Genomic DNA, 16,227 nt, shown 5'->3' on the forward strand with positions numbered 1-16,227 from the left:
TGTAATCGAAATCCATTAGTCTTCTCGTCCGAGATTTTTAATCCAATATCTAGTGTATATATATTTTCTGTGGAGTCATTTTTTGAGCTATATCTAGAATAGAAATTTGCGATAATATGTGATTGAAATGGGGTTGATTTTCCAGCGGAGCATCAGATATCTGGCATTATTTCTCGGAGCGGAAAACTGACTGAAGGGTGATGTTGTATGATGATGTGCGGCTTTCAAATATATTATTTCACTATAGGCGCACATAGTAACTGTAGAAACAGTCTCACACACGACAAGCATGTGAATTTCCGCGTAAAATACAACATCACACATCCAAATAGTAGCAAATTACAATGGAAAATTGGCCGTGGGTGAGAAATGGGAGATTATTTTGTTACTAATGAAGCGATTGCATCACACTCTCATTTTTTTCCACGGAAAAATTATTAATGATGAGTATTTTTTATTCGAGTTCCGTTCGTGGCTTTTTACCCTTCAATATATTCAGTTGTGAAAATGTGAGGTGAGCCAGAAAAGCGAATTTGCAGAGAGAAAGAGTCATTCTTTCGTCTATTTCTTGTCGCGCGAAAACTGAACAAAAAAGAGGAGAAAGAAGGAGAAAACAATTCTGCGAGAGGTTTCTTTTTTTTTGAATATATTTGGTATGCTTTTTGCCACCACTCTCACGTTCTCCCCTGAGACAGCTATATAATTGTGTGATTTCCGTGACGTGTGAAAATTGATGGTACATGTTTTTCCCATTATGGAAATTTTCATTTGAAGAGGACGTGTGGGTGAGGAGAAGAATTATATAATAATAATAATCATAAACATGGATGAAGCTATAGATGAAGTCCTTCGAGTACACATGAACGTATTTGTATTGGTTTATATGAACCCCATGAAAATGTTGCTTTGTCAATAAATGTTTTTCCCTCGACAATTGACTAGCGTTTTTGTTCTAACAAACGATTGGAAAGCCGATTATTTTCGGTCGAAACCCTCCAAAAAAGAGCTTTTAAATGTGAATGTACCTCAATGTGTTATAAATGCTCTGAGTACCCCTTTTATTGTATTAGATGTGACGTGAAAAGCTGAATTCTTCGGTATATATTGAGTGACATTGCAGTATGAAGACACTGAAGATTGGGTAAAAAGCACGAAGACGTCTGACCGCTTACACCTCAACGAAATGCACCAAGTTTTTTGGGTCACATCAATTTTCATTCTAAACCACCACTTATTTCGCTGTGACTCCATTTTGGTGTGAATTCCACGGAATTCCACAAGCCACCCTTCCGACAAAAAACCCCAGCGACCTTTTCCCACACTAAACCCACGCTATTTCTGCTCTCCTTAGGAATTTTCTGTGGGACAGCAATATCGGAAGTTATTAAGAATTACCTTCAGGATAGCGGTATGTATAATTGTTTTATGCAAATTAAAATTGTATATTTTTATTCTAGCGAAAAAGAAGATATTATGATTGGGGAGTTCTTTTGGGGAGTCTCGCGGAGAAATAAAAGTAATTTAGAGCAATAAATTGTTACCGCAATTGTGCTGGTGTAATTAATAAAATGTTATGAGAAATATGTATATATCTTAATATCACCCTTATTATAGTCAAAATTCCTACGGAATTTCTTATGTGCTATTATTTTTACTCTCAAAAATTCTTTTGCGTGATATGAGAACATTAAGATTGAATAAATTTCCTGCAAATTGTGTGGATTTTTTTTTTTCAAAATTTCGTCCCTCAAATACGTGTAATGGAAAAAAAACAGTGAAGAAACTTGGTGGACTTTAGGACATGTGCTTTTACTACATTGAACGTTCAATTTATTGAATGTGTGGGTGTGAGTTGTTGCTTCATAGTCATTCCGGCATTAAATTTTATGTTTTGTATCACTTTTACAATATAACATATGAGATTAAAATAAAAGTTCATTACTGGGTGTGACACATATGTATAAAGGTGCGTGGAAGTATAGATATTGTAGAATGACAAAAAGATATTATTTGGTTAGATGGTCTCTTTCGAGGGATTACGGGGGATAATAATGGGATGTGTCAGATGCGATAAAACTTACCTAGCGAAGAGTTCTTTGAGTTCGTGCTCGGAGACAAATTGTCCAAGATTCGCGACGAACAGCGTGGAGCAGGGTGCATTAGCGGCGAGGGGTGGATTAGGTGGCTGTGAGCCACCGCTGGAGCCCACGGGACTAGCGAGAGCTGGGCTGGGTAAGAAATGGCCGGCCGGGAGACCAGCTGAGACATGGATTGAGGCTGGATGAAGAGCTGCTGGATGAGGCATAGGCATTTGAGGCTGCAAAGTCACATATAGAGAACCATTGTATCATTTTGCAAACATTGTCATGCTTGGATAGTACCAGCACAAAAGCTCCCAGTTCCACACAATAGCCACCCCTGTCCCAGATGAGCGTACATATATGCGGTCGAGATGACATCACATTGCTTTTTCATGAGCAAAAGTCAAACATGGTCCTTCAGAGGACAAATCCTGAATTGAGCTGTACTTCCAACAGTCCAGACCCATTGCAATCGTATCTCATTTTAAAATACTACCCACTCACAGCGGGGAGGTGGATTAGAATTTTCATTAAAATCATGATATAGAGGGACCACCATGAGGAATGTGGATAGTTTCGCCCCCAAGTGAAATATATAATAACTTGTTTCTGCACTGCAGAGAAATTCGTAAATACACTCCTACGAAAGTACACTTTTCCCTGCTTTCCAATGCTTAGGAATCCGTAATATTTCAAGAAGGTGAGAAACTGGAAGGTGCTACTATTGAAATGTCTGCCGAGGAGTCGTGCAGCTAATGCCACAATTTTGAAAAATATTTGTTTCTTTTCAATTCTCAACACCCTTTCACAGACACAAAATGTTCATAAGATCAACGCAAGGTTGGCAAATTTGTGAATCGCGTGAATGCAATGTACTTGACGTCAGAACGTATTTGTGTACGTGAATCACCTGAATGGTATTTTTAATAAGCTCCAAAGGTCAATGGGGTCGCCTGGTCGTTCTTCAGCGTGTGACAAATTTCCACTAATGCGTGCTCGAAAGCCTATAACACTATGTACCAAACAGAAAATGTAGAATGAAATATATCACTTTCTAGCCCGCCATTAGACACCCCCTATCCCACTCCAACCCCCTACAGAATTACACTGGGCCGCTGCGCGTTCCCATTTGAAAGCTCATTCACTTTACATGTGTTCTACATCACAAATGTTACGCCTTTTGGTGCTCCGACAATGATGTGAAACACGCAATCATTTTTGCTATTTATTTATTCGCTCTTGTGCTATTTTACTTCTTGCCATGAGTCCATTTCGACGGGATCTCTATATCTTTTTTTTCCACCCATGTTCGTCCTTCAGTGTTCAATACATTCATATATCTCCTCTCTGTCATTCCTCGTGCGTCTCTTGTTGGCGAATCGAACAAGAGTGTGTATTTATTGAAGGATAAAATGTCAATGTTTCACCATTTCTCACCACATTCATATGGCCGGAGCGGAACGATAATTCCACTAATGATAGCGATTGAATATGCCGTTCCTCCCCTTCGCAACGCGCTCTGCACCCAATTCGCCGTCCATTGATTGCTGGACACGAAAGGAAAAAAAAGTCTGCATAATCACAATTGTTGACCCATTTTCATTTCACCCGCAACAACGCGAACAATGATTGTTTCATAAAAGACATTTTATGTGCTCTCCACCTTAAGCCCCAGTCCCATTGACGGCGTGCCGAGGCGTCGAATTGACTGGCTATAAAAATTCCCTTTCATGAATTTCAATTATGTGCTTGTTAAACATTTGCACATCAGAGGAAAGCTCTCTGCGCACGCACAATCATTTCAGTATTTCTGCAATTCTAAAGAATGCATCAATCTCTATTCTCGCTTCTCCCGAAAGCGTACTCAAATTGCAAACAGCTCACTAAATATTCACACAAATGCATTTTGATGGCGTGTGGGGAAATTTTCATTCATTTCCCAAAGGCCAATTGATAAACATCGATTCAAATATTGCCCACAGAGCATTATTGAATATTAAATGAACTCTTCCATCGTGTTTTGTAAAAGTTCTGTATTTGATATTCTGAAAGAAATTAAATTTAAGCATGTAATTTAATTGAGCGAAATTGACTGGAAATAATTCAAGAATCCTCTTCGTCCAGGGATGAAACAAAAGTCTTCTCGATATTCATTTATTGAGCATTTCCTGAAGTGCAGAGAAGGAGAAAATTGTAATATTCTACATTTCTCCTTCTACAAATCTGTCGATTCTCCATACCTTTGTTTTGTACATGGAGCAAATGGAAAAAAACTGAGACCGAGAGTAGATAAAAAGCATTTACCACGAGTGCAAGAGATATATAACCTGATAAAGAGCAAAATATATACAAATTTACAAATTGAAAAACGGAAGTGAATACATTTTTTTCACAATTTTCTCTCTCAGTGGTGGCTTTTTGCCACAATATGTGTTGCGCAGTGGGTGGCGTGAGTGCGAAAGCAGCTATTTTATATTGTAAATTCTTCCTTGTGACACTGAACACAGGACGAAGTGCACTTTAAGTCACCGAAATGAGTGTGAAATGGGAGCTTTTTTTCTGGTACAGCACAATAAGTACTTACTTGGTGCATTGGTTGCTCGAGGACCTTTTCTGGATTTAGTCAAAGGTAAGACCTCACCGGCACTTGAGGATGCAGAGCCGGATGAACCAACGTGGCATGCTGCAGGGCCGCGGCGCCGGGTAGTTCAGCTGCTGCGGCGGCGGCTGAGTAAGCTAGCGGATGGTGCCAAAGCTCGGGTCCCCCCGGAAAGAACGGTGTTCCCAAATCTGCAACAAAAATAATCCGGATATTAATTAAATTCTCACTGCGACACTCGAGACATCCCTCTGTGTCTGACAAAATCTTCATTTGCACACCATTCGTGTGCCTCCCAGCGCTTTCGCAAACGCAACTAGCAATTAAAGCTCACGGGGGAAGGAGATTTCACACTTTGGCGAAGATTGCACGAGAGATATGTTGATGCAAGGCAAACCTGGAGAAGTCTCGGAGTTGTTTCGTCGGGTGGAAAAAGTTATTAATAAATTTTTGACAGGAGTTTGGAAGTTTATTTCCCTCTCTTCCACTTTTCCGGATGGGTGAGTCACGAAAACTATGCACAATAATTGCAAAGCTGCTGCAGCAAGAAAACTCACAATATGTTAATTTGGAACATTTGTTTCTTTTTTTAAGTGCTGCACAGATTACTGGGGATTCATCTAAAAAAAAAAAACATTACAAAGTAGATTCCGCGAGCGATGTTTATTTTCAATCAATGCCTAATAGTTCCAGTATATAGGCAAGAGGAATGCAGCGCATTTATAGACAATGGAGCGTGGAAGTGCAAATTCCCCAATCAAATGTAATAACACTTCGCGCAGATAATTCAAAGTTATTCCAATTAAGCAATGATTTTCTTTCCTCTCCCCGGTTTGCGAAAGTGATACAAATTGTGGCCATCACGGCGGGGAAGAACTTTTTTCCTGTGCGGAACTGTCAGCATTTGGAAAATGAGAAAAGTCCTTGTCGTCTGTGGTCTAGGTGTTGGTGGAGGGACGGGTCATCCTCGAGGCGTCTAACAATCAGAGAGCATGGCAAAGTGTTTCGAGCAAAAAAAGGGGAATGCGAGGAAAATGTCGGCAGCTGAGACGCCACAATGCCGCCAATTGATTCATGTCCCCCTCAGTTTCTCCACTTTTTTTTCCCTTCGCCAGTTTAGCTACAAGTGTTGCCTCTGAGCTATATTTCAGCCAGAAGACAGGGACTGAGGAAAAAGTATGGTGGAAGTGTGAAGGGGTAAAAATGTGGCGAAGAAATTAAAACTTCTCGCCATATCCTTTCATCACTTTTCACCCAAACCAGCTCCAATGTGCCATCTTGCCTTGCAATATCATTTCAATGGGTGAATGGGATGCGTTTGTTGAGCACCACCAAGGCTATTTACACTCTGCCTCGTGACTCCTCTTCTTTCAGTTAGGAACATATACATATGTAGCATTTTGGGTGCAATATAAGCCATTTTTTCTGTACACAGTAGTCAAGGAAGGAAGAACTCAGGCCTGATGTGCGTGCTTGATAAATTACATGTCAGTCACCTTCGCCATTGTCTTAATTACGACACCTGAACCTTATCTCAGTCACATAGCGTGAATCAAGAACCGTTCGGAACGGAACTCCTTTATGAAGTCACTCATTGGTCACTTTGACACTCGATGTTGGTGATTCTCGAAGAATGACTGCAAGTAACTTATCAATTTTGGCATGTAATTCATTTTATGATCAAACATACTAAATAAGTTTAGCACCGGAGATAAAATTAATAGTTTTCAGTCGATTTCCGAGATAGCTTCACCCTAATCCATCCAGACAAGATAGTTTGTCACCTAATCACGACACAGAAACTTGCCAGTGATTATGCATTTCTGGAAGATAGTGTAACTTAAAATGAGTTTTGGCTGAAGTTCACTTTTTGTTCTTACAAGTATGATCATAAAACAATTTACAGCTAAAGTAGACCAGTGCCTTTTCGCAGATATTGCCCTACTTCGAGAAGTCTTTCTAGCAAATGAAATTTAATTTAAGTTGAAGTTATGCTTCAACACTTTCAGTATTGCGACTCTCTAAGATATCTGTCGTCATTGACTTGTGGGAGTCACATAACAAATTCCCCTATTGAAATGCACTTGTACATAAGATATCGGCAGTAGCGGAGGATATGCTGCAGGTGAGGGATGAGCCAATCAAGAGGTTAAAGGCTAGTGAAGAAGTTTGCTCTGTAGGGTGGGCAAATATAGGTGGATTCTGTGGTGTCCTTTCTATACAAAAACCAAATGATGGAAAAAGAAAAAAACGAGAAAAGTCGGTGGGGTACTTACGTCCAGTAAGTGGGTGCATCAATGCAGGATGTGCGGCTGTTGTCGCTGTATTAGGCTGTGGTTTTGGTTTGCTCACTTTCGTATTACTCTTGGCGAATTCCAAGCGAATGGTTTGGGGCATGTCGGGATCAAAGCGAACACCTTGCTGCAATTGGTTGGTGTGAATCGTGTGCGTGAGTGACAGAAATAATAGAGAAATTCAGTTTATATGTATATATTTTATCTCATTCCACAGTATTAGAAACTTTATAGGCATCACAGGTTCTTTTATCGCAATTCTTGAGAAGAATTCATCAAAATTTGTATGTTCTCCCCTTTCTTTTTTATATTTTCGTCTTCAACATTTTTCACTTCTCTTGCTCTTCCTCCGAGTGTCTTGACACATTCCTATTTTTGGGTGGATTTTCGCTCAGGGGGTGAAAGTCTATTAGTTCATTACTAAAATGGACAATCATAGTGGTAGTGTGAGATCTCTTTTTCCGCTCAAATGCTGTCGGAAGTTCCACTGACAGAAAAAATATGGTAGAGTGAAAATGGAAGTGAGGAAAACCGGTCGACCGGGAAGGAGAGAAGAGGGCGTTTGGATCGATTGGCCTCGAGATTGAGAATTGATGATGGTTTCGTAAGTAGTTGTAGGGCAGCACAGCTAGCAATTTCATTATTTAGTATCTACCCCGATGTTTGACACCCAAGACAACCCATAATTTCCAACATCCACTACCTATAAAAAGGATATTGGCTAAATTGGATTAATTTGTTGCTGCAAGAATGAAAATTTCAATGCAATATTCATTTGAGAAGCAAATCGCGGCGCTGGACTTTCATCAATCATTCCGTTCGCGAGGGTGGCTTGCTGTTGTGTTCATTAATTTTATACATTTCCACAGATTTTTTTTTCAATTTCCAGCACACAGCGAATGGTAGCCTAAAAACATTTCCAACGAGAAATTTTCCATTCTCACTATAATTTCCCTCTTTTGTCATCGACAGCATAAAAGTTTTGACGGCAAATAGGTTCGGGGACGGACACAGAGGGCTGAACCACCCATGAAACAGGTGTACATAGTCAGGTGACTCACGATTCACCATTAAAAACGTATTACTTTATTCTCTGCAACACAGCGCATTTCACGCAAGGTTGTGTGTAGCTTCTAAATGCTCTATTATATCGATCAAAAATCAAATTGTCGCCCACTATTCGTGCACACTAGTGCACGTGAGACGCGCGCCGCGGAGGGAATAAAACATGAGCGGTTTAGGTGGAAAGCCAGGATGTGTGGAGGTTGAGGGCGAATCAAACTGCGAAATAATAAAATCGCTGCGATTTCGCAAATCCTTCATCACGTCATCATTTTTCAGCCAGCAAAATGCAAATCGACAGTGCATGAGATCCTGGATTGAGAGATATCACGGAAAAATAAACAAATATCCGAGGATTTCACATGCATGTGTAATGTGATCGGCTAGTTCAGCTTTCTAGGGTCTAAGCGAATCACATAAATGCAATGTTTTCACCCCCCAAAGATTGCAGATTATACCTTTTCATCATACTTTTTGTGAGATCCTTTTTTTCCACCTTGATGAATACAACACGATGGGAAAGAGCGAAAATCAACATAAATTTCACTAATTTAAAATGCCTTTTTTACTGGCCAGCAAAACTTGTGGAAGGAGAACATTTTCGTTTGGTGTTTCACTCTCTGGCTAAATAGAAAATGAGATTTAAATTTAATGAAAAGCCTCACAAAAGAGAATATCAGTAACGGTAGTAAAAACGCGAGCTTTCGGAAGAAGAGAAAGAGCTTTGCAGGGGATTTTCAATTATAATTTGTATAAGTTTGACTGTGATTCATCCACGATTCCATTAATTATCATCTAGCCAATTTATCCTCTGATTTCACGAGGACAGATGGCAAAAAATTAATTGATATTTGAAATGTGGGATAAAATTTTAAAAGTGATTTTTTCTCTCTTTATTTGTCAAATAAATTAATGCTTTATGCAATAATATATTTTTTTTCTGTGAAATCCATAAGTCACAAACACAATGACTGGAACAGGGGAGTGTGGGATGGGAAGGGGAAGAGTATTTAAAATGAAATATTTCTGTGAATTGAAAAGTGCCACCAACTAATAAGTGAAACCAGCAAAAAATCAATTAATTATGATACATTTTTATAGAATATCACATAATTGTCATGAGTGGAGGGAAAAATTCAATGAACGTGTTTCATAAATTATTTTAATTAATAAGTATATTGACAGATGGATTGAGTCAATGATTTTTTTTTCTCTCTCATTTTTTGCCAATTTGGAAAATTTTCATCTGCGTAATTTGGAATGGTAAAATATTTTATTGATCTTTGGTGGATTATCACATTTTTACCACACAATAACTATCAAAAGTACAGTGAAAACACTTTCATTGATTTACTTCCATTTTGGTGTTTCAAGACGCCTTTATTCTCACTTAGAGTGTTAGAATATAAAGAAAAAGGTACAAATTAATGATAAAATCTACCAAAACATCCCAGTGATTTGGATTTTCTTGATTTCAGTTTCATATGTCTTGCAACTATAGGTTTATTTCTTAGCATTTTTGGCATGTAGGTTTGATAATGTAGTCTTCGGTAAATATGTATATATGTGATTGTGTCTATGGTGATTTCAGTGATTCGTAGGATGATTGCGAAGGTGAGGATGGAATATTTTACCTGCAAGTCCTGCTTAGCTGCCTCTGCTCCGGCTCTCGTGTGGAATGTGACGAAACCAACCGGCTAAAGAAATGCAGTATACAGGTAGTAATTGAGTAATTGTTCACAATAAGTAGTTTTACAGTGGACATGATTAAACTTCTTAGCTTTTCACACTTACCGAAGCTGTCTTCCCATTCTTACTGGTTACTTTCAGTAAAGACCCCTCGTAACCCTACAAAAACAGTTCAGAATACACAATTTTGAAGTTAAATGGCAACTATTAAATAAATTTTATGCCAGCCAGTAGACAGGCATCAGCCAGATCAATGTTATTGTTCAAATTAATTTAGTTTTAATGTAATGTAGTATATAAATTGAATTTAGTACCTCATAAGCTCTAAATAACAAGTATAATTCTCTTGGCTTTGCATCCATCGGTAATCCACTGACAAATAGAGTTCGGACCTGCAAAAGACAGTTTTGATGTTATTCAATGGAATCATACAAATTAATTGGGAGTGACAAACAATAAACGCTTTCATGTTCGACTTTCTTTCAGTCCTTCAATGACATTTTATTCGCTTTGAAACTGAAATATGACCCTTTGATTCACAAAGTTTATGTATTTTTTTATGAAATTCTGCGCAACGCGCATGCATTTAAGCATTTTTCATGAGCATTAAATTGTGCTAAAATTTGGACATTTCACCGTGGCCTCAGGTATATGTTGTGTACTAGAAATTGGCGAAACTTCCAATATAACATCCATTAAAATATTTTATGTTGAGTTGCACTGGGTAAACATGCAACGTTTTATGCACTCACCACACATCAAATGGTGGAATCATTTAAAATTCTAAATTGGCGAATGAGGATGTAGTCAGGGGTTTAAAATTAAATGGGATTATAACTGATGTTATTTGCGGAATTTCCGAGTGTAAAACATTCAAGCTGTCATGGTGATGAAAGTTCCCCACTAATCAGTTTGCCAGTGAGAGTAATCTTTCGCCATCGGAAACACGTGGAAAAGTGTTTGTACTTTCATAAAGTTGAAAAATTGATTGAATTTCACCGCGTCTTTTCAGCGCGGGGTGAACTTCCCATTGGGAAAAGTGGCTGAACTCCAGCGTGGTTATTTATCTACCTGTGCACCAGTTCGAAAGCAAAATAAAAACTCTTCTTCCACATACAATGTCGAGGCATCAGGAAGATTCCACGTAGATAGAGCATGCTTCATTTTCATTCTGACTATATGTGTTTGGGCAATAGAGACGAGCGCGGTGCTTCAATAAATTTACATGAGTACATAATTTTATCTTTTTCCTGCAAATGCCACAATTCGTACACATTAAATATTGAAAAATTTTCACACAATGTTATTAAATGTTGGCACATTTCAGGCTTACATGTGATTGATCCAAAATAGAAGTCAATGGGGTCAAATACACCCATATCAACATAGTATACAACATTATTTTGTGTGCCTCACGAAACGCGCGAATATCCTTTTATGGCCCTAACAATATACAATTCTCACACCCAAAGGATTTTGCGTTCGCTGCGCACGACTTTATGAAAATCAATTGCTTGTCGCATGTCTTAATGAATATGTAAATATGTTAATACAAATAGCTGAGAAGAAAGTCTCCCTTTCTCATGCATTTCACCCGAATTTTCAGCAATTTCTCAGTACTTTATACTTTTTCCACAGTACAGTCTGTGTAAGTGTATTATCTCCTCCCAGCAAATAATATTTGTCAGTGAAGTGGGTGGAGGAGTCAGAGTGTACGTAACTAGATTTTGCATAAGAATACAATTTCTTAGATTACCATTTAAATAGAAGAATAATTGATTTCGTTCAAACTTCCATGTTTGGCTTTCTTTAGCTGCGAAATTCACTGCTTTCGCTCAAAAGAAACTTTTCTGGCGGGTGTCATGCTCTCTTGACATTCTCAATTGACATTCTGACACTTGCAATTGGATACGAGAAGAGTTTAGAAATTTTCAAGGAGATTTTGCCCCACAGTTTCGAATGAGTGAGTTTTGGGAGAAAATTAGCATTTGGACAAATCAATTCTACTTACAAGCTGTTACATTGTGAGATTGAGTGCTTGTATAATTTAAAAGTCCCTTCGTCTAAGCATGTTTCTAATCAATAAGGAAAATAAAGTGGTGAAATTTGACTTACAATATTGTTCCCTTACACGAACGGCGCAATAATGGTTAATCGGTACAATTTTCCACATTAACGATCCCAGACGTGAATTTAATGAATTTATAAGCAAGCATCCGCCAGTTTTTGGCTATGTGTGTATATGTGTTGGAATTATAAATGATAATTAGATTTAATTAGGAAGTAATTTTACGGTTGAGAAAGTTGCTAGTGGCAAACACGGATGTGCTGTACCTCAATGCACACTACTATAACTTACATCATGTACATAGAAGATTTTAGTAGGCATATATTTTAATCTTATAGAGAGAATGAACAATCCTAATTAAGTGCTGTATCTGTGGTCGAAAAGTAGACGGTGAAAATCCAAGATATTGCTCGATGTGGGCTTGGAAATGCGAGATTTAGAGGAATAAATCGCGAACAAAGTGGAAAAATAAACCCGGCTATGCACGGAGAAGAGGGGAATTGAACATGTGAGATGCATAGCTGTGTACACGTATTTATAAACCCCTCTAGTGAGTCACTATGGGATCGAGTGTCACCTTCCCGATGATCATATAATACCGACACCAAATAAACCACATAAGAAAACCCTGATCCTGTACACTGCATGGCTACAGGGGTTATTCGTGACTTTTTCTTTGGGCGGCGGGCGACTCCCATCCCACCTGCTCTGCGGTGAATCAACCGTGAATGCTCAAGAGTCAAAGAAGCCATGCAGGAGACAGTGTAAATATTTTACAAGTTGTACACTTTATAGCTTCTCGCCGCCTTTTCTGATTCTTAAAGTGAATTTTTAAATCACAATCAAGGAATTCTGCTTAATTTCTTATTATTTTTGTAATCTAATTGGAAATTCTTCCTCCTCCACAGTCTTTTTCACTCTTAATTTAATCTCAGAATCATCGCTATTTCCCTGCATTCAGTTGGAAGAAGAACGGCACGTCGCTGTGATAAAACCACGAATTGTAACACGAAGTGGAAATTAGTTTCAACCCCCATTCGTACTTGAAAGTTGAATTAATCCAGTCTCCTATAGAAAATGCAGATGTTTGGCAAATCCTCTCATTAACTCCATCTACATTGGGTACGCTTTTTGTTTGCTTCCTTCCTACTTTTCACCTCAGACGTACATATGCTTCATAATTTTCATCTTTTTAGAGCACGATAACAGATTATTCCAGAGCCCAGTGTGACGGATAAAGCAACAGTGAAAGGTGACAGATCAGAAAGAGTAAAGTAAGAAATGCATGTAAGTATATTCTACCCTTGACTACTGGGGATGCTTCTTGCCTAACATAAAAGCAAATCCCGCAGTGTTGAAGAAGAAAATATGTACATTTTACATCCACTTGGGAAGACTCCTTCAGTGAGTCAATATAGAACAATTCAGATACCATTGTCTTGCACATATTTCGTATTCCGACATGCTTGGCAGAGGATGTCCCTTCGGTGTTCTCGCCAAGGGATGAGGAGGTGAGTAAACACGGATGGAATAGGATCTTTCCATTGGAACAACACAACTTTACACAGACTTTAAATGGATGTGCGCATATAACAATTTTGGCATTCGCTATGAGATGTATTCTTGCAAAAACACAAGATGTTGCTTTTGTATCCCCAAAAGAAGGAGTCTGGATTTTTCACACCCACATGAGGATGTTACGGATAGTAGATGTGACATACGAAGTCTCATGTGTAAATATGTATAAATATAATGCCCAACCTTGTGTCTAACTTAGTTTCCGTTAAGATCCTATTACGTTAATGTCCTTAGTGGAAAAAAAACTAAAGGACAAAACATACTAATAAATAGTGAGAGAATTTAGGGCGGTCAGATTGTACATATGTAGACTGTATGTTTATGTACAATTGTGTACATACTGCAGTTTTGTGTCTCAATTTTGTACATACACGTAAGATTCTTGGGCTCTAATTTATGACGAGAGACTCATGGTATTCGCCACAGTACACAAACTTTTATCCCCAACATACCAACGAAACGGTTCAGTTTGGGATTTATAGATCTCACACCAAGAAGTCGATGCCGTGCCGGAGTCCCTTTGGCTCGTACGTCTCGCCCAATATATGTATGTATGTTCGTATACGATATTGTTGATGTGAGAAGCTCAATGCACCGAGACACCGGAAAGTCACTTTACTGAGCTTTTCTCTCTCTTGTCTGCCGCCTTCTTGCGGTTCGGCGCTGAAAAATATTTTATATTTTGCTCAAATTCACTTCAAATTTCACCCACCGAGGCGTATGAGAGAAATCCTATTTATAAATAGCCAAAGGTTGTGCATATATGAACTCATATCTTGTGTATACATCTATATATGTCTGATGAAAACCAACCAAAAAGGTTAAGAACAACTTGAGTCTGATTTCGCAATAACGTCAAATTCATTCAAAAGCACATTCACATTGAATATTCTCCCAAAAGCCGCATTAAATGGCTCTCATGTGAATAAAAGATAAAGACAGGAGAATTTCACTTGTGCAATTTCTTTCCTCAGAAAGAACCATGCATTCTCTATAATCAAACAGCGGAAGAGTGAAGAAACCTCACGAAAGCACGACAGCATTAAACAAAGAAGACGTTTTACCCTATAATTCTACGCCTCGTAGAAAAATGTATTAAAATCTGTGTTCAGGGAAATTCACCTAAATCATCATTCTGAAAAATTAATCACAATTTACAATGTGATTAAATTTTCATAGATTTATTCCAGCGCTTCACCATCACTCTGCATTTCAGTGAGGATGAATTGCTTCTGTTCTTGAGCATCAGGAAAAGTGAGAAAAAAATGATTCAACTGCTGCAAATAAATTTTAATATGTGTTTAAATGCTTGCCTGGTTTAAATTGCAATGTATGGAATATAATAATTATGCACATGTTTAAAAGACAAAGAGCACTTCTCCATGTGAAATAAGTGCACGAGATATGACTATTTAAAGCTTTGTTCAAAATTCACAACGTTAGCAGGAAAAATTCCGGCGGACTACATTCGAGAGTCGCTGCATATGTAAGTGAAGCACCCAGGAAGTTTTATGGACGTGTTCAAAAATCCAGCGCATTGAATATTTAATAAGCATTTGTGCCGTGAAACAACTCCGCACCTAAAATGCCCCAAAAGAGCTGGCTTAATAATTTCCAGCGGCAGGAAGATGAGCAAAAATTCCGGCGAGGTGTCGACGACGGTGCTTTCAGAGATTGATGGTGTGGGGTAAAAAAGTTGTGGACTGAAAGGATGCGAAGAGCATCCACTCGATAATCTACCAAATTATTAACCACCTCTCGAGAGAGTTGGAAGTATTATCGTGGTTATTTTTTTTTTTAAGTTTCTTCGCCGTTATTGTTTGCGGAGTGAAAGTCTCAGCGCTGCAGCTTTTCATGATGCTTTCAAATAAACAGAGAAAAACCACGCATAATGCATACTGCAAACGCAAGTGCACGAAACTTTCAATGGCAACCTTGAATTTGTCCTATCCTTGTGCACTCACTTAAAACTCTTGCTCACTCACGATTCTGGATGTGGAAGATTAAACCCAAATGAGCGGTAATTGTTGCATAAAACCATATGGGACTCTTGCAGTGTGCTCGAGATGCTTCTCCGTGTCATTTGGAGGGGCTCCAATGTAAATGGGGCGAGAGATATTTAGTAAATGCACTTCTGCCGTCTTCCAACGAGCTCAGCCGGGTCCGATCTCACCCACAGAGCACTAAAAGCTTCGTAAAAACCATAAAGACAGACCATTGAGGATACTAATGATTCTCATAGAAAATGGCTCTACTCTGTCTAACATTTCCCAACGGGCGATGCCCATGCTCCACATGTGATGCAAGAAAGCGCATAATAGAGAAAAGCGTGTAGCGTTAATTTCAATGGGCAATTTGTCAGTGCGTGATGCATAATAATTCTGTCGTTGAATATTAAGTCTGTGTGCAAACTCTACGATGACATTTCTTGGGCACTTTCCACGTGTTGAATGGGAAAGTATTGAATGCAGTGCGGAGTGTGGACTATATGCTCATGCAATTTACAGTTTTGACTGTGTTAAGGCATTGTGAAATTGCAATCACCTCCCAGACAATTTCATTATACGTTATAGTAGAACCTGCGGACGGAAGCTCGGGGGTGTCAGGAAGAAATTTAATATAAAACCCCCTGGTCTCACCCAGAGACCCCGAGTGAGATGTCTTGTTACAGAGCAAAAGTCTCCTTGAAGGCATCGAGCGGGGAGTCTCATGTAATTTAAGTTTACTATGTACAAAAGCTCGACAGTGGGAGAAGTGCACGAGTTGCATATTTCATGGGAAATTATACTTCTGATATACTCTCATTATTTCCCTCGAAGCCACATTCGTCTCTCTGTCACTTTCGCGTGGGCGAGA

The 16,227-nt window shown here is 38.7% G+C and overlaps 1 protein-coding gene across 1 annotated transcript in view; it reads right to left on the reverse strand.

The window, feature by feature from the left end:
• LOC132263782 (protein couch potato) overlaps nucleotides 1-16,227 on the reverse strand; it is a 60,574-nt gene that overhangs the window by 6,986 nt on the left and 37,361 nt on the right. The window contains exons 2-7 of the mRNA XM_059763766.1: nucleotides 10,040-10,117; nucleotides 9,831-9,884; nucleotides 9,671-9,733; nucleotides 6,957-7,101; nucleotides 4,723-4,871; nucleotides 2,082-2,317 (exon numbers count right to left, since the gene is read on the reverse strand). Coding sequence (XP_059619749.1) covers nucleotides 2,082-2,317; nucleotides 4,723-4,871; nucleotides 6,957-7,101; nucleotides 9,671-9,733; nucleotides 9,831-9,884; nucleotides 10,040-10,117 — 725 coding nt within the window. The remainder of the gene's footprint in view (nucleotides 1-2,081; nucleotides 2,318-4,722; nucleotides 4,872-6,956; nucleotides 7,102-9,670; nucleotides 9,734-9,830; nucleotides 9,885-10,039; nucleotides 10,118-16,227) is intronic.

This window comes from Phlebotomus argentipes, unplaced genomic scaffold (genome assembly GCF_947086385.1).
Source record: "Phlebotomus argentipes unplaced genomic scaffold, Phlebotomus argentipes genome assembly contig_2, whole genome shotgun sequence".
Taxonomy (NCBI): Eukaryota; Metazoa; Arthropoda; class Insecta; order Diptera; family Psychodidae; genus Phlebotomus; species Phlebotomus argentipes.